The sequence below is a fragment of the Varanus komodoensis genome, unplaced genomic scaffold (genome assembly GCF_004798865.1).
Source record: "Varanus komodoensis strain SLA01 unplaced genomic scaffold, ASM479886v1 scaffold9, whole genome shotgun sequence".
Classification (NCBI taxonomy): Eukaryota; Metazoa; Chordata; class Lepidosauria; order Squamata; family Varanidae; genus Varanus; species Varanus komodoensis.
The window spans coordinates 27,624,351-27,642,500 of NW_025336598.1; the positions used below are offsets into that span (position 1 = coordinate 27,624,351).

The 18,150-nt window shown below is 43.4% G+C and overlaps 1 protein-coding gene across 1 annotated transcript in view; it reads right to left on the minus strand.

Moving 5' to 3' along the window:
• The window catches only part of METAP1D (methionyl aminopeptidase type 1D, mitochondrial), a 99,939-nt gene extending 82,638 nt beyond the window's left edge, over nucleotides 1–17,301 (minus strand). Inside the window, exon 1 of the mRNA XM_044418043.1 lies at nucleotides 17,251–17,301. Coding sequence (XP_044273978.1) covers nucleotides 17,251–17,296 — 46 coding nt within the window. The 5' untranslated portion in view covers nucleotides 17,297–17,301. The remainder of the gene's footprint in view (nucleotides 1–17,250) is intronic.
• Between the last annotated feature and the right edge of the window lie 849 nt (nucleotides 17,302–18,150).

An 18,150-nucleotide genomic window follows, 5' to 3' on the forward strand; every position in this document is an offset into this window, starting at 1 on the left:
CCTTCCAGTTCTACTATTCTGTGATTCTATGATGCTCATTTTCATTTTAGAGGTAGGAAATGCTTTTTAAAATGCCTTTTAAATGCCACCTCTGGTAAAGGAGATAGCACATAGCCAGCAAGGCTAGTAACAACTTATAGCTTCCTCCCTTATGAATCTGTCCAAACCGTTTTTTAAAGCTATCCAGATTGGGGGCCACCACCACTTACAGTAGCATCAAATTCCATAGCTTAACTATATGCTGTGTGAAGAAGTCTTTGCTTTTTATCTGTCTTGAACTTCCCGCCAATCAGCTTCAGAACAGGATCTATTCTCTTATTCTATGACAGCTACATTTGCTCAGGAGTCTTTGATGGGTGCCTTTGTGAAGAGTTTTTTTAGAAGATCAAGTAAACAATGTCTACTGAATCAGTCTCCTGGATCACCCATATTTACTGAAATTCTCAAAGAACTCTATAAAGTTAATGAGTCAGGATGTACCTTTACAGAAGTCATGTTGATTCTTTTTCAGCAGAACTGGTTCTTCTACAGGCTAGCTAGGAGACATTCATCCATAGGGTCAAGACAAGCCAGAGATGACTTGACAACCCATATCACAACAACCAAACAATATCCAACAATTTACCCGGAACAGATGTTGAGCTAACAACCTGCCATTTCTAGAATTCATCCCCACATTTCTTATCTTTTTAAAAATTGGCATTACATTGATGACTCTCAAGTCCTCTGGTGCAGAGCCTGATCTCTGGGTCATTTTATATACTTTAGTGAGATGAACAGCAGTTTCACATATGAATTCTTTAAGATCTCTTAAATGATCAATCAAGAGCTTCTACCCTAAAAGACAGCCTAGAAATATTTAATAATAACAAAATACTACCCATCACAATCTTGACCCAATGATTCATTAGTTTTTAATTTCTCAATAAGATCTAGAATGTCTCCATGTATTGCCAGCAAAAACAAGATGAAAATAATTCATTCAATTTATCTGCAATCTCCTTATCCTTCCTTAGTACTCTTTTAACTCCGTTGTCATCCCACAGTCCAACTGCCTCCCCGGCTGATTTCCTGATTCCTATCTATTTAAAGAGTTCTTAATTCTTGGTCATGATTTTGTGATATGCTTCTAAAAATATTCTCTCCTGGTTTGGCATTTTTATTGTCTGCTTGCACTTCCTTTGTGCATATTTTGGTCCTTTTTTTAGGCAAGGCCATTTTCTGAAGCAAGTCTTCTTCATTGACACTTCTGGCTAACCATGCTGGTGACCATTTAGACTGGTGATGCCCTTTCTGGGCTATGTTACATTTTCTGAATTTGTTATTGTGGTTTTGAGTAAACTTCCAGTATTTTGCAGTGATTTGACACTCCCTTCCTTTTTATCAGTTTCTTCAGAGAAGTTTTCTCTTTTGAAGCCAAATGTGTCCATATGAGATTTCTTCAGCAATTTTCCACTTAGATATAAATTAAACTTGATAGCTGTTTTCATTTGGTTCAACAACACTCGCAGCACCCACTAGGTCTTCGGTGGCACCACAGGTTTAAAGCCAGGATTGTCTCCCTTCGGGATGGCTCCATGGCCAACTGTACTGAAGCACAATCATTTATGGTATCAAAAAAGTTAACCTCTTTGTCATGCCTGGAACATGCATTTATCTAGTCAAAGTGAGGGTAAATGAAGTCCCTCTTTACTACAGCATTTCTCCATTTGGATGCTCACCTGATTTCATTCCCCATCTCAAGAACATCTTGAAGGTTTTGATGAGGGAGGCAGTATGTTCTTCATGATAAATTTCTTTTGGATTCTGTATTGTCACCTGAGTGAGTCTGTGGAAAAGCCTGATCCTTTTGAGGATTCTTGACTCCTTGACATTATGCCCTTCTCTTAAATGTATAGAGCAACACCATCTCCAACAAGCCCTTCCCTGTCCTTCCTACAGAGCAGAGGAAGTCAGACTTGCTCAACAGAAGAACCACATATGGTAAATGTTTGAGAGCCATAAGCAGGAACCTGTGGGCGGTGGTGGCACCAGTGGGTGGCAAGTGGGTGCCCATGGTGACAAGTGGTGAGCCACAAAATAAACTCAAAGAGCATGTGGCTCCCAAGCCTCAGTTTGATTACCTCTGCTATAGAGCCTGTGTCTAGAGATGACCATATCCCACTGGTTTTCTCCAGTCTACCAGTTTTTCTCATGTTGATAAAAACTGGGTGGGATAACTAATACCCTGGAAGACAGAAATGAAATAAAAGTGATTTTGATAGTTTGGGACACTGGGCTGAAAACAATGGAATGATATTTAATAGGGACAAATGCCAAGTTCTGCACCTAGGAAAAAGAAACCAAATGCATCATTACAAGATGCGGGGTACTTGGCTCAAAAACACTGCCTTTGAATCTTGGAATTGTAAATCACAAACTGAGGATGAGTCAACTATGTGATGTGGCAGCATTAAGAGAAGTATCATGTGAAGTACTAGTTCCCCTCTACTCAACACTAGTTAGGCCTCCTCCGGAATCCTGTGTCCAATTCTGGGCACCACAATTTAAGAAAGATGCACACAAGCTAGAAAAGACTTGGAGAAGGGCAACACAGATGATCCAGTGACTGGAAGCAAAGCCCTATGAACAGAGACTGAAAGAACCCGGCATGTTTAGCCTCGATAAGAGAAGACTGGGGGAAGATATGATTGCACTCTACAAGTACTTGAAAGGCTGTCACAAAGAGGAAGGACAGGGTATCTTCCCGGTTATCCCATAGTGCAGGACGTGGAATAACAGGCTCATGTTGTAGGTGGCCAGATTTCAGCTAGATACCAGGAACAAATTCCTGACTGATAGGCACTACAACAATGGAACCAATGATCATGGGGATTGTGGCTTCTCCCACATTGCAGACATTCAAAATGCAACAAGGATGATCTGGGGACAGGAAACAAAGCCCTATAAGGAGAAATTGAAAGAATGTGTTTTTTATTTATTTTTATTTATATTAATATTTATATACCACCTCATTCTCATAGACTCTGAGCAGTGTGGTGTAGTGGTTAAGAGCATGGGACTGGGACTCAGACGATCTGGGTTCTAGTCCCTGCTCAGCCATGGAGCCAACTGGGTGACTTTGGGCCAGTCACAGACTCTCAGCCCAACCTACCTCACAGGGTTGTTGCTGTGGGGATAAGATGGAGGAGGAGAATGATGTTAGCTGCCTTGCGCCCTTTGTAGGAAAAAGGCAGGATATACATCAGAAAATAAATAAATAAATAAATAAGAAGAGAAGACTGAGGGGAGACATGATAGCACTCTTCAGGTACTTGTCACAAACAAGAAGACCAAGTTCTCTGCTTGAGTGCAGCACATGAAATAACTGACGCAAATTACTCAAAGAAGCCACATTCTGGCTGAACATCAGGAAGAACTTCCTGACTGTTAGAGCAGTATGGCAAGGGAACCAAAGACCTGGGGAGGTTGTAGGCTCTCCCACAGTGGAAGAGTTCAAGATGCAACTGGACAGCCATCTGAGAGGGATGGTTTAACTTGAGGTCCTGCACCAAGCAGCAGACTGAACCTGATGGCCTTCTTGGCGCCTTCCAATTTTATTACACTATGATTCTATGACTATATTTAAGCTTTCCCTTAAAACCAAGTACTCCAACTCTCCCATCTTGATTCACAAGCTTCTAACATTAGCGCAGATGCACTGACAATTGGTGAACTATGTGTTTGATCCAAAAAACTCTTCTGCTCACTGAAGGTACTCCTTTGATTTAACCTCCTTTCTCTTTCATCCAGCGGCTTTTGCTACATTCTGTCCACAAACAAATATCAAAGCCATGGCAAAACAATTTTCACCTATTACATTCATTTTAAAAGATTGTTTGGGTACCAAAAATTGACATTCAGAGCCATTCCAAAGGAACCGTTGTGCAGTATGCAACTCAGCATGGTTTTGGATGAGTCCCACTGAAGAGCCAGTGGTCTGAACCATGCATGCTGCCATGCCTGTTTCTCAACTTGGTCTAGTGGTGGCATACTGATTTGCCTTCGATAAACGCAACTGATTTGTTGCCTATGCTAGGAACAAAAGGTTCCTAGCATGGTTTGCCACAAGCACAGCTCTATTCAGGCTCACAACAAAACAACAGCTCTCAAGAATGGTTGCTATCCCTTGCTTTCAGTGATGAAGGACAATATTTTATTTTATTCTTGTTCTCCTTCTCAATCTTTTGCAGTGGGGTATTATTTTATCCTATTCTACTGTAAGCTACTTTGGCAACCTTTTTTGGCTGAAAGAAGTAAGCACTGCAGCATAAAAGAAAAAATAGTTTACGACCTGGCATGGTATTTGTTTCCTCTTGTATTAATGGATGAACCTCCCTTGGCACCACTGATGAATGTTCAATTCAGCTGAAATTTCAAGAACCCCATACAAGTTCCATTGAAATAACTGAAAGGTGCACAACAACAGTTGCTAAATTTTGCCATTAACTCATAAATGGCCCAGCTTAAACAGTGAGACTCTAAAGAGGAAAAAAAGTCTCTAGAACTGCTAGATTGAGATATATTCTGTTAACGTAAGAAATAGCATGAACTGTTCCTAGAATTTATAAAACACAATAAGTCCTGCTATAAATAAGGTCCATTTTCTTTCATCACTGTTTTCAAATAAAGTCTAAATAGTAAACAAGAGCACCCATTTTTAATGGCTTGTATTAATTTTACTTAAGGGGGTCTTTTTACTGAAAACACAGCTAAGAGTTTCAAGGTACCCTAAAGAATAAAGCACATTTACTATACCATGAACATTTGTGGACTACAGTTTCCTTTGAAAGTTTATGCTTTAATAAATATGTTTGTCTTTAAAGTGATACAAGACTCTTTGTTATTTTTCTTAGAACACTGTTATATTTCTGGAAATTCTCGCTACTGAAGTTACTGACAACTGAAAAAGGATTTCATCACAATGTACAATAGCTCAAATGCAAGACTACATCTGACAAGTACAAGGAGAACAATGAAAACAGGAGTTGTGCCTTTAACAGAGTTCTCTTTCAACTCCCTTGGGAATCCCAATATTTTAAGTCCTGAATTTCTTAACAGGAAGGATCACCACTTAGAACAGTACATCTAAGTCTAGGTCCATGTAATCTGCTTGCTTAACTGTGCTGAAATATTGGTAAAATACTCTGCCATTAGAAAGTCCACCTTCCTGAAGATCTGCCTTCTTGATAGATCTGATTATGTATACCTTCATTCTGCTGAAGTGGAACCTTGTTGGAAAGGAGGACAGCAAAAAGAAAAGGAAGGAATCTGAAGGAGTTAAGCAGAGGGCATGCAAAAATATCATGGGTGAGTGACTGAAAGAGGGAAGAGATGAGGATAGAGCTGAAGGCAGAGCTGAATGATCTTACCACTCTGTCTAGTGAGTTGCTACATAGAAGCACTGTAGGCCCACTAAGTGGGTTGCTTTAGTTCCTGTACAAGGGGATGGCCAGGAGGCCTGCTTCATCTTTCATCAGCCACTGGTTTCTTGATTTTGCTGCAGGGCAACTAGCAAGCAGCAGGTTTTGCTAGCATCCTAGACACACTTACTTGGGAGTAAGCTCACTTAAGTTCATTGGGTATTGCTTCTAAAAAGAGTCACTGGCTTCCATGGTTAGCAAGGAAGGTAGTGAGAAAGGAGCAAGGACAGCATACTTTAAATATGGCAAAAAAGGAGCTATGACTCCCTTTAGAGCCCCTTCTTTGAACTGTGGCTGTGTTCCTAATTACCGTATTTTTCACTCTATAAGACACACCTGACCATAAGACACACATAGTTTTTAGAGGGATCCATGGAAAGCTTCCTGATCATCACAGGCACATTCCCCATCACTTCCCCATGGGCTTCATTAAAAGACGGGTTGCCATTTGAAAACACACACAGACCTGTGATTAACAGCTCTCACCTGCACCGGAGGAGGGGGGCGGAGCAGGGTGCACCGAGTGCGTGCCAGCCAGGTGGGGCCACGTGGGGCCGGCAGCATGCCGGCGGTGGTCTTCCGGGCGGAGCGGCAGCAGCGGTGGCGGCAGGTCTTCTCAGGCAGTGGGGGTGAGCAGTTCCCGGGCGCTGGGGTGAGCAGTCCGTCTCTCTGTGCGGCTGGTGGGTTAAAGCCTGCGGCTCCTCCTCCTCTGCACCTCTCCCCCTGAGTGACACAGCTCTCACCTGCGCCAGAGGGGGGGTGGAGCAGGGTGCGCCGAGCGCGTGCCGGCCAGGTGGTGCCAAGTGGTGAAGGCGGCCGGCAGCGTCCCGGGCGTCAGGCACACACACATTCGCTCTATAAGACACACAGACATTTCCCCTTACTTTTGAGGGGGAAAAAAGTACGTCCTATAGAGCGAAAAATACGGTAATATTCTAAATTAGAAAAACATTTTTGTTATACATATCCAAATGTTGTTATAAGGAACAGAAATCTACAACCTGCATAAATTAATTGTGCATGTATTTTTATCATGCACTCTGCAATCTCTATGAATTTGAAGGAGTAATTTATGTTGCCAGAGCAAGGGGGAGAGGGTTGGACCTGGCTGAATCTGGATAGGTGACTTAAAAGAACAGAATGTCTACCTGTGTCCAGGAAGTAGTTAATGCCTCCCTAAGGGGCAGTCAGGTCCCCACACCCTTGAAGGAGAGTGTTCGGATCCATCCCGAAGAGGGCAAACCTGGACCCAGAGATTGCCTCCAATTATGGATCGGTGGGTAACATCCCATTCCTGGGCAAGGTGCTCGAGCAGGTGGTGCCCAGGCAACTCCAAGTTCTCTTGGAAGGCAGTGGTCATCTAGAGCCATTTCAATCTGGATTCAGACCTGGCTACAGGACTGAAACTGCCTTGGTCGCCCTGTATGATGACTTGTGCAGGGAGAAAAACGGGGGAGTGCATCCCTGTTGGTTCTCTTGGGCCTTTCAGTGGCTTTTGATATCCATCGACCATGGTATCCTTCCAGATAGGCTGGCTGAATGGGGGGTCGGAGGCTCTGCTCTGCAGTGGTTCTGCTCCTACTTGGCAGGCCGATTCCAGAAGGTGGTGCTGGGGGATTGTGGCTCTGTGTCTTGGCAGTGACACCATGGATTTCCGCAGGGTTCCATTTCATCCCCCACACTGTTTAACATCTACAGGAAACTGTTGGGAAAGGACGTCCAGGGGTTTGGGAGGCAGAGTCACCAGTATGCAGGTGACACCCAGCCCTACCTCTCTTTTACATCTGATCAAGGTGAGGCAGTGGCTGTTCTGGAGTGTCTGGCTGGAGTGATGGGTTGGGTGAGGGCCAACAAGTTGTGACTTAATCCAGACAAGACAGAGGTCCTGTTGCTAGGTGGCTCAACTCTCCAGGTAAGTGATCTCTGCCTTGTTTTGGACAGGGTTGCACTCCTCCTAAGGGACAGGGTGCGTAGTCTGGGAGTGCTCCTTGACCCAGAAGTTCCTGGAGTTCCAGGTGACTACAGTGGCGAGGAGCACTTTCCTTCAGCTTCAGCAGATCCATCAATTACGCCCTTACTTAGATGAGCAAAGCTTAGCCATAGCGACTCATGCTCTGGTAACCTCCCAATTGGACTATTTAATGTGCTGTACATGGGGCTGCCCTTGAAGACAGTCCGGATACTTCAACTGGTTCAGAACAGAGCAGCCAGGTTGCTAGCAGGGACCAGCAGATATACACACTTAATGGCAGTCCTGTCCCATCTGCACTGGCTTCCAATTGAAGTCCAGGCCCAATTTAAGGTGCTAGTGATGACTTATAAAGCCCTAAATGGCTGAGGGCCTGGATATTTGAAGGAGCACCTTCTTCCATATATACCTGCCCAGCCCCTAAGATCTGGAGCAGAGGTCCTTCTTCAAGAGCCCTCTTTGAAGGAGAGCAGAAGAGTGGCTACCTGGAGAAGGGCCTTCTCTGCAGTGGCATGCTGGCTTTGGAATATGCTCTCCAGAGAGGTGCACCTGGCGCCTACGCTTTTTTTATTTTGGTGCCAGGTCAAAACTTTTTTTATTTGCCCATTATTTTAAATGTTAGTAGTTTTTTTTAAGGATTGGATTTTATCTACTACAGTTTGGATGCTGTATCTTCTTTATTTGTTATTGTATTACCATCCTGAGACATTGTGAAGGGTGGGATATAAAATCTTTAAATAAATAAAAAAAATCTTGTGAACTGCCCAGAGCGCTTTGGCTATGGGTGGTATAGAAATGTAATTTAATAATAACATTGTGCCTATTTTCATCTAGCAGTTCCTCTAGCTTCTCAGATTTCCTCATGGACTGTTAACATACTGCTCAAGCACAACTTCGCAACAACAAGTTCGAGAAAGTTTTATTTTCTGGTTGAAAGTAGACATTTTTCACACCTTTTAAAAAATTTTACACATCTTCCTGTTTACAAAGCTTTCTAGAGACAGAGGTCTAATCTAGGGGTGAACAGAAAGAAGGTCTATTTCTCCTCTTAGATTTTTGTGTGCCCTGTAGCATATTGGCAAGGCTTTCTGAATGCCAAAGACAGCAACAAAATCGCTTCTGCACCACCACCAAAATGAAATTAGGTTCCTGAAAGAAGCTTAGGTAACTAGGAGAGCACACTGTGTGAGGTCAGAATGCTTTTTTAAAATTACTTCTAGGTATATGTCTTTGTACCAGGCTTTTGCTGGAGGCTCGAGGTTGTAGCAAAGCAATAAAGTTGATCCTACTACTCTGAACTCTGCCCACCCCAGTCTAATCTGTTTCCTGATGTTGGGAAGGAAAAAAGAAGATCAGCTCTGATTGTAACATGACTATTTCCCATTGAGAAAGGAACTTTAGGGTTTGGGGGTAAGAAAGATCAGAACAGCTTTATAAATTATCTAAAATTCCTAATTGGGTTAGGGTTTGTAAACACTGTTGAGCTGTGCCAACTGAACCTTGTGTAAGAAAGACATCACTGCACTTTGGAAATGTCACCTGGTTCACCTGCTGCAGAATATAGCCTTCATCCCAGCATTTGCAAGAGATTTTATCCTGGAAGTGCATTGCAAACTTATCACAGCAGGCATTAATGGTCTTCACCTCCTTAGGACCAGCATCTAACAATCAGTTGGATTTTGTGGCAGGGAGGGCAGCAAAGAAACAATGCCTCACTGCCTCTATTCAGTCCTCTCTCTGCCACCAAGCAGAGCTTTTCAAGATTGCTCAGAGCTTACATTCCGGCCCTAGAAACAGCTTGGAACCATCTCTGGCTTGCTGTAATCTGCTTGCTGGGCACTTCCAGAAAAAAAGTCTGTTGCATCCACCAGGGCTTGGACTCCAGAGTTACAGCAGCTGAATCAGTGGAGCTATCCAGAGCACAGTCTAGTCCACTTTTATTGGATGAGTTTCAGTCAGTACAGGTCCAGGATGTGGACAAGGTGCTTGGACAGGTTTGTGCAACCATCTCTTTACTCAATCCTTGTCCCTCCTGGCTTATAAAAGCCAGCAAGGAAAGGATAACTGGCTGGGCCAAGGCGGTCATCAACACCTCTTTGTGAGATGGAGTGGTCCCATCCTGTCTTAAAGTGGAAAAGATGAGACCACTTCTCAAGAAATCCTCCCTTGACCCCAAAAATTTGAACAACTACAGGGCAGTAGCAAATATTCCTTTCCTGGGCAAGGTTCTAAAGAGGGTGGTTGTCAATCAATTCCAGCCACTCTTGGATGAACTGATTATCTGGATCCATTTCAGTTGGGGTACAGGCCTGGTTTGCCATGGAAACAACCTTGTTGCTGTGTACGATGACCTATGTCAGGAGCAAGGCAGAGGGAGTATGACCCTGTTGATACTGCTGGACCTCTCAGCGCCTTTTTATATCATCAACCATGGTATCTTTCTGAAGCCACTGGCTGAGGTGTGAGTGGGGGGCAGAGTATTGCTGTGTTTCCAGTCCTGCTTGGAGGGCCATCTCCAGAAGGTGGGGCTTGGGAAATATTGTTCAGTCCCATGGATTTTCCAGCTTGAAGTTCCTCAGGGGTCTGTTCTGTCCCCCACGCTACTGCTATTGAAACTGCTGGGTGGGGTCATCCAGAGTTTTCGAGTGCATTGCCATCAGTATATTGATGACGTGTAGCTCTATTTCTCCTTTCCATCATCAGCAGATGAGGCTCTGGATGTACTAAACCAGTGCCTGGCCATGATCATGGACTGGGTGAGAGCAAACAAACTGAAACTCAGTCCAGACAAGACTGAGATGCTGTTGGTGGGTGATTCATTTGACTAGATGAGGGGGTGTTCAACCTGTTCTATATGAGGTTGCACTCCTCCTGAAGGAGCAGGTTCATAGTTTGAGGTTGCTCTTTGAACCATTTTGTCATTTGAGGATCAGGTGGCATTGGCAGTTGGAGTGCCTTCTACCAGCTTCCATTGGTGGCCCAACTGTGCCCCCACGTGCACAAGGATAGCCTGGCTTCAGTAATTTATGCTCTGGTACCCTCTAGGTTAGATTACTGCTATGCATTCTATGTGGAGCTGCCCTTGAAGATGGTTCAGTTGCTACAGCTGGCGCAGAAAGTGGCACCCAGATTAATAACCCGGACTGGCAGGTCTGAACACATAAGACCAGTCCTGGCCCACCTGCACTGAATGCCAATTCAAGGTGCTGGTCCTAACCTATAAAGCCACACACTGTTTGAGACCACAATACCTGTCAGTGCACCTCCCCAAAACCCTACCTGGACACTACGCTCAGCCTCTGGGGCTTTCCTCCAGCTGCCAACCCCTCAAGAGGTTTTGAGGGTGGCGACTGGGGGGAGAGGGTCTTTTCCATGGTGCCCCCCCCAATCTTTGGAACAGCCTCCCTGCTGCAGCCATCCTGGTGCCAAATTTGCTATCTTTTTGTTGCCAGGTTAAAATGACCCTCTTTGTGGAGGTCTTTAAAGACCCCCCTAGTCATTCAGAGGCCTAAAACAATCAGTCAGGCGCCTTTCTTTTATTCTTGGCTGGGTCTTAATTGGTTTTAATTTTCTTTGTCTTTTAATGTTCTTTAATTTTATTTTTAATTCTTAATGTTTGTATCTATTGTATCTTGTTTCTATACTTTGTTGTAGACTGCTCAGAGAGCTTTGGCTATGGGTGGCATAGAAATGAAATCATCATCATCATCACTCAACAACCCCAAAAAGTTTCCCAGGATGACATGCAGAGAATGCAATGGAGGCGCAGCTGTAATGTTTTTTACCACCTTCACTTCTCCTGAAAAAGCTCAAACATGGGTATAGAAGAGTGTTTGATTGTACACGTATTTGTTAGAAGTTCTGCTCCATCTTTTTTCTCAAGTCACCGCCTGCTTTGCTGCGGCTCCAGTGTATATACCATGCAGCTGTATTATCTCTACAGATCAGGACAGGGTGGCCAGGGAGATCACGTCAACTCCAAGGGCCATTTCTGCATTCCACCGATCAACCAGGTCTTCACCAGGAAAGTTATCCGTATCAGCCAGAAATCCACACGGAGCCTGGAAGCAGTTGGGATCTATTAGCCTCCAGGGGCGGACCGTCAAACAGGTTCCCCATCCTGGCAGAGTGAAAAAACTGCCCTAAGTCTAAATCTCAAAAGGAGGTGATATAAGCATGGCGAAGGAACCAGCTCAGCCCACCCACCTCCTCCAGCAGATCACCATTTCCATGGCTGACTAGGGGAAAAATTGCCTGGGAGTGCTTTGCTACCTATATTGAGCTGAAATGCTGGGACAGCTTCATCATTGTAAAGGAGGCCATGAGACACCTCATTCAAGGCATCCTCAGTTGACTGTCCCTCAAAACCAGCAGCTGGGGGTGGGGACCGTATCTGAGAACACCTCCGTCAGTTCGGACAGGGAAAGTGCTGAGCAGTAGTGTAGATGGTTCACCAACGAAATCCCCCATCTGATCGGTTGACCCATGCTATATACTACCCTTTTGCCTTTCAAGGATCTCAAGGCCCCTGATTTGATTCTCCTCTTCTCGATGTTTTCATCATAACCACCACCTTGTGAGGCAGGTTGGGCTGAGAGTCACCCAGTTAGCTCCATGGCTGAGCATGGAGTAGAACCTAGATTGCCTCAATCCCAGACCCGCACTTTTAACCACTACACCACATTGCCTCTATACAGGCAGTATGGATTTACTAAACTGTTTTAGTTTGGGCTTTTCTAAGACAGTGGAATTTAGGATAAGTCCTAGTTTTGCACCAGCTGGTATAATTCATGGAAAAAATCATGCTATGACAACTTGAGTTAAAACATATCAAAACTGACAGCACGATCCTAAACATGTCTACACAGAATTAAGCTGAATGTAGTGGGGCTTACTCCTGTGTATATGGTTGCAGCCCATCACGCTATATATACATACATTTGCATCTGCATGAAACAATAGCATCTGATTTGCAGGATTTTTATCCAGACTTTTTCAGGATAAATTTGCTCTCTTCAAAATGGCATAATTTTGCTGCAATATGGAAATGGATAGTACTACTACCTTGGAAAAGAGAGGTGAGGAAACAGACACACTGCTCATCCTAAATTGATTGCAATCAGTATTAAGTCTGTAATCCTCAATAGCTTCACTTAAGTAAATACATTTAGGAGTGATGTCTAAGTCAATGAAAGCAAAGCTCCTTGAAAGGAAACTACTGAAATCAGTAATGCTAGTGCTTCAAAACTCTTGCTTATTTGCATTGTAGTGATACTATCATGGTCTTCCCAAGCTAGATGCTCTCCAGATGTTTTGAACTGCAACTCCTAGCATTACCTGAACGCTCTTCCCCAGAGAATTCTGATCCCTTATCCTCAGAAGAGACTCCAGAGTTTCTAGTTCACAGAAGAGAAGTGCATTATGAGGCTTCCATGTCCCTGGGACCCAATTCTCTAGAAAGCAAGCCAGGGCAAGACTGGCTCTGCCTTGGTCAAAGGAGATCACACTATCTTCCTCAGACTCTGAGGATGACTCAGGCCATGATGAAACTCCCACCTCATCACTGAGATTGTTAAAGCAGGCCAGGTCCCTTCAAGAGACAAAGCCTCAGACAGTGTGGAGGTCAGTCAAGCTCAATTCAGCACTCCTATTTGAACCTCAGACTAGCTCTGCTCCTCGTTGGGGCAACATAGAGACAACTCTGTCTGGCTTCTAGTTCCAGCAGCACTCAGATTGTTGTTGTGCTGATCTGTTCCATCTTGCTTCCCTGAGGGATCTGACGCAATGCCTGCTGAAAATCTGATACATCGCAAAACCTGCAACCCAATCCAGTGCAGGGCCCTGACAGAACTCATGGTCTGAAATGGTAGAATTTCTAATCACTGGTCATACAGTCTGGGGCTGAAAGGAGTTGACGGGCACCAAGTTGGGGAAGGATATGGTGCTGTGCTATTTGTGGCAGTTGAGTTTTCCTACCTCCTGTGTACTGTTCTAGAACCTGTTAGGATAGAAGTTGTTTTAAAAAATGCCTTAGAACGTAAATGTTGCCTTTACAGAGGGCATTCTGTGATGTTACTAGTCCCTCTGACTGTCCTTTTGTCTAATTGCTTTTATTTAATAGCACATTTGAAAGCAAAATGTTTCAGCCTTTGGACAAAATCGTATGCACTGATGGTACCTGAAGTCCTCGAAGGCAAATCCCTATTTTTGATGGTTACATTAAATACAAATAGTTCTATCTTCTTCTGAATCCTAAAATAATAACCTGGCTTAATCTATGCTGTTAACCCCTTCTGTTAGATTGCTGCAATGACTCCCCACTTAATCTTTTTCCCAAGCAGCCCCCACACAAATATTGCAACCTTTCCTCAGGGGAGTGGCTACAGCACCTTGATCATTTTGGTTGCCATTTTCTGTACCTTTTCCAGCTCTACAACATTCTGTTTGAGATGCAGCAAAGTCCAAGTGAATTTGACCACAGTATAGAATCCAATCAGTGTCCAGAGAACAAGGAGGTGCATGAATTTTCAAAAATCCTCCCCTTGTACCCATCCATTGTGCTTCATTCCCAATTATTTATGAATGTTAAAGACTTCCAGTGCAAACACAGATCCTTGAAGGGTCCCACTTCTTACATACATGAGAACTGCCGTAAGAGCATAAATGCCCTGCTAGATCAGACCAAGAACTCACTTAGTCGAGCTTTCTGGTCACACAGTAGCCAACCAGTGGGTTGTGAGAAAACCACAACAGGGCATCAACACAATAGGACATCCCCTTTCATGATTCTCAACAACAGGCATACATAAGTATGCTGCCTCTATGCTGTCTCAGGGATCCCAGGAGTTTTCAGATTCCCAGATCCAAGATCAGAGACTGTGCTCCAACCGTTCCACAACTCTTTCCCCTCACAGCTGGCACAGAAAAATAGCTGCTCTCTAAGATCAGGAAAAGGTTCTTGGAGAAGGGCAAAAAAGGGCAAGAAGGTGGAATGAAACTGGAACAGCCAGAATAGGAGGTTTCCTGAAGCCACTCCAGCTCTTTCCTTCCTCCTCAGAAACACTCAAGCTTTCCAAATCTAGTGAAAATGAAGAATGGGTGGAATGAGAAGGTAAAGATGACCTGTACTGCTCCTCTCGCTCTACACTGGATGAACACCAGCTGCTGAGTTCAGGGGTTCAGGGATTACAGCTACTGCATTAGGACTGCAGCTTCACCAGTTCCCTCTTACCACAAGAGTATCTGTCCTTTACTTGCCTAGTGGGAAATTATAGACATAATAATAATGAGGCAGACAAAAACTGGAGTACAAGCAGCAGCACTTAGAATACGGATCACCCTTGATTTTAATATTGTAAAGTACCGCACAAACTGTATGTATAATAAATTAATACATAAGCTGGGAATGGATACTGAATGCTTATCATCTGCAGCAAGTGTGAAGTTAAGCAACATTTTAATGCTTGTTGGGCAGTCAAAGAAAGCGCGCTGCACTAGGATGAGCACACAAGCAAGAAGTGATCTATTAAATAAGTGACTTCTTGTAAACATGATTATTTCCTTATAGGTCAACATCCTGATCCTTCGTGTTCAAGAAGTCACAAATAAGAACACTGTAATTTTTTCTTATTTGTTTTTGGATTTCAAACATAAAATCAAGCATTTATCCTGGAACCGAATATTTCTGAACATTGAGAGCCACTTACAAGATGCAAAGAGTGTCTGCTTCGTAATGATTTAGCTTTTCAAAATCAGTAAATCAGCGTGCATAAGGATACTGCAGTCTCTTGTGCCCCTTTAAGAAGGGTTTCAAAGGGTATTATCCTGATTTTTGTTATTAGAAATGGGAGTATCACTCTGATGCAATGATTGTTAATACTTGAGAATGATTCCAATGCATAATTAGAGCATTTACAATCTACTACAATGGCATAATCAATCGTGTCAATGGAGAGAAACTATGACAGAGCTTTAGACAGACAACATCTGTATTGTCCTCGTGTTATGCTTGTCTCTTTTTTAAAGAGAAAAATGTAAGTCATGCAAAGGTCTCATCTGGCTTCCAGATTGTTCCTGAAACATGGGCCCCAGCCAACAAAAGGTTAGCAAGTCTAGTAGAGTGCTTCAGATGTGTTAGCTGCAACCCCATGTAAACTCCCTTTAATGAATATCACCTACTTCCAAATAAACAGGACTATGTAGTAACTTATGGCTTGCTGATTTCAACAGAATGCAGGACTAACTTTGCATGGATTAGGACTGTACTATTTTAAATATGGTAAAATATATGGCAGCCAAACAGTTTTTAACATTCCTTAACAATCAGCACTCACGTCAAACATTCCAATAAGAATTATGAATAGTACCTCTCAGTTTGCTCAGAAACTTCTAAAAATAACCACATGTTTTTGAATTTTTAGGTGCTTTTAAGTATTTCTGCATTGTAGATGTAAATATTAACCTCTACAATGCATTTCTTAAAATTAAATTTTACATGATTCTGTCAGTACAGTCCTCACAATTGCTCAAGTTCCTTTTCCAAATAATCATCTTAAGGCACAGCACTACATATGTTTACTCCTCCGCCCCAGCACAACATCCTATATAGCACAGCTAGTCACTCCAACTAAAGTAAGTGCAAGGTTGTAGGAACTACTCCCTTAATGAACATAATCTTTCCAGAGTTCCACCAAAGGCCATCCTCAGACTTTCCTAATTGCTGATGACTGAGCTAACAAAGATGATGTTCTTCCAAAATTTGTTTATTTTAAAGACTTATTATTTCATGTAATATCAATCATGAGACACACTTTAACTGCACTAGATCAGTTCATTACGCTGAAAATGGTGGGTTAGATTTTGTCAGCTTCTAATTATAAATCATACTAGGAGCTGCCCACTTCAAGCAATAATTAGATAAACAACTAATACAAAGTTATTTTGTACCCTTCACAAGCTTTAATCGAGGTTGAACCAAGTATACCAATAAGGTACTACACCTGTACTAGCCACCAACTGGCAAAGTTTTTGCCACCAACTGGCAAAGTTTTGCATGCACAAAGTAGCAGATGCTAACCTGACATCTGCCAGGGCTCAAATTAACCTTGGAAAACTACTGCCAAGTACTAGCTTAGATGAAGCAATTACCTAATTTAGAATAAGGTGGCCTCATTTGTTCAATTCACATATCAAGATAGAAAAAATATGTTTAAACTACAAAAACTAATTTCGTGAAATGAGTAAAATTCGTAAAACAGATAAGCTTCGAGGAATATAGTTGCCAGATTTAAAACACAGCTTTCATACTCTGCAGAACACGATATTGGTCATGACGCTTTCTTTTGGTGCCATGTCCCAAAGGAGTCCCGCTCCTCCCACCCCAGCAGAAAAATTAGGAATACCAGCCTGGGACTCTGAATCTATAGCACTGCTATGAGTAAAAGAGACGAAGAAGTCTTTTTTTTTTTTTACCAGAATGTAATAAAGCAAATATCCCCTTCCTAAATAGCAAGGAACAAAATATACGTTATCATTATGTAAGGCGCCCAAGATGAGAAGTAACTTTCCTCCCCGTGGAGCTTTGCCCTCAAAAGGTTCCTTGCACACGTGTGTGTGTGTGTGTGTGTGTGTGAGAGAGAGAGAGAGAGAGAGAGAGAGAGAGAGAGAGAGAGAGACAGGGGGAGAGAGAGAGAGAGAAAGAGAGAGAGATGCGCAATTCTTCTCCCTTTCATCCCTTCTTGCAATCTAGCCTGCAAGTCCTCCACTCTCCACGCGCTTGGCAATGCTTTCGCAGGCGCCCCCGTGATACAGCTCACTTACCCCGGAACAGCCGTAGCATGCCCACCTTGCCCCTGGGCGCCGCCATCTTGGACAGACGCGGCGGGTCACGTGGGCACTGGGCTTAACCCGCTCTTGGGGGGAAGGTGCTGAGCTGGCTGGGAAGGCGGCGGAGGCGCCGGGCGAGGGCCTGGCCGCAGTGGGGGCAGGTGGCCGCGCGGCGCCCTCAGCTCCGGGCCCTCGCGCGCGCGCGCTGCTCCGCGGCACGCGCCGCTGCGCCGTCAAGAGCCGGGTAGTTTCACAGGCCGCTTCCTCACCCAGACTTGGGAGCAAACACGAGGCAATTTAACGCGCGTCGTTGTGTAGGCTGACATTTCTCCTCTTTCAACTCTGCCGGATTGTTATTTATAAAAGAACAAAGTTATCAGCCATAGTCTGCTTCAAACTGCACGCGAGTAAGGGCATGCAAAAGGATTCGAGGACCGCGGGACTTGGAGTGTGCATTACTCCACAGGGAGCACATAGGAAAGCCATCTTTAGAGAGAGAATCCAGACAGGAAGATTCTAAAATGTCAGTGTGGAAAATCTAGGTGTGCAATCCCAATATTTAATGTACCTCAATGAATAGGCATGATAATAAAAAGCAAGGTCCTGCAGGTCAACCCCACCCTCCTTTACATAGGCCACTGATTTTTTTAAATATTTGCCAAGTATAGGTAGAAGAATCCCATGTATAACATACAAATTCAAAATATAATATTTTAATCCCATCTCCTCAGTTTAACTTTTTTCCAATTTATGTCTTATGAGAACTCATTAATCAAATTATTCAGATTTAGCTTCATCATCTGAGATAATATCACTGGAAATAAATACATGTAATAATTGAAATTATCATTGAAATGGTATATTAGATATTATTATTATTATTATTATTATTAT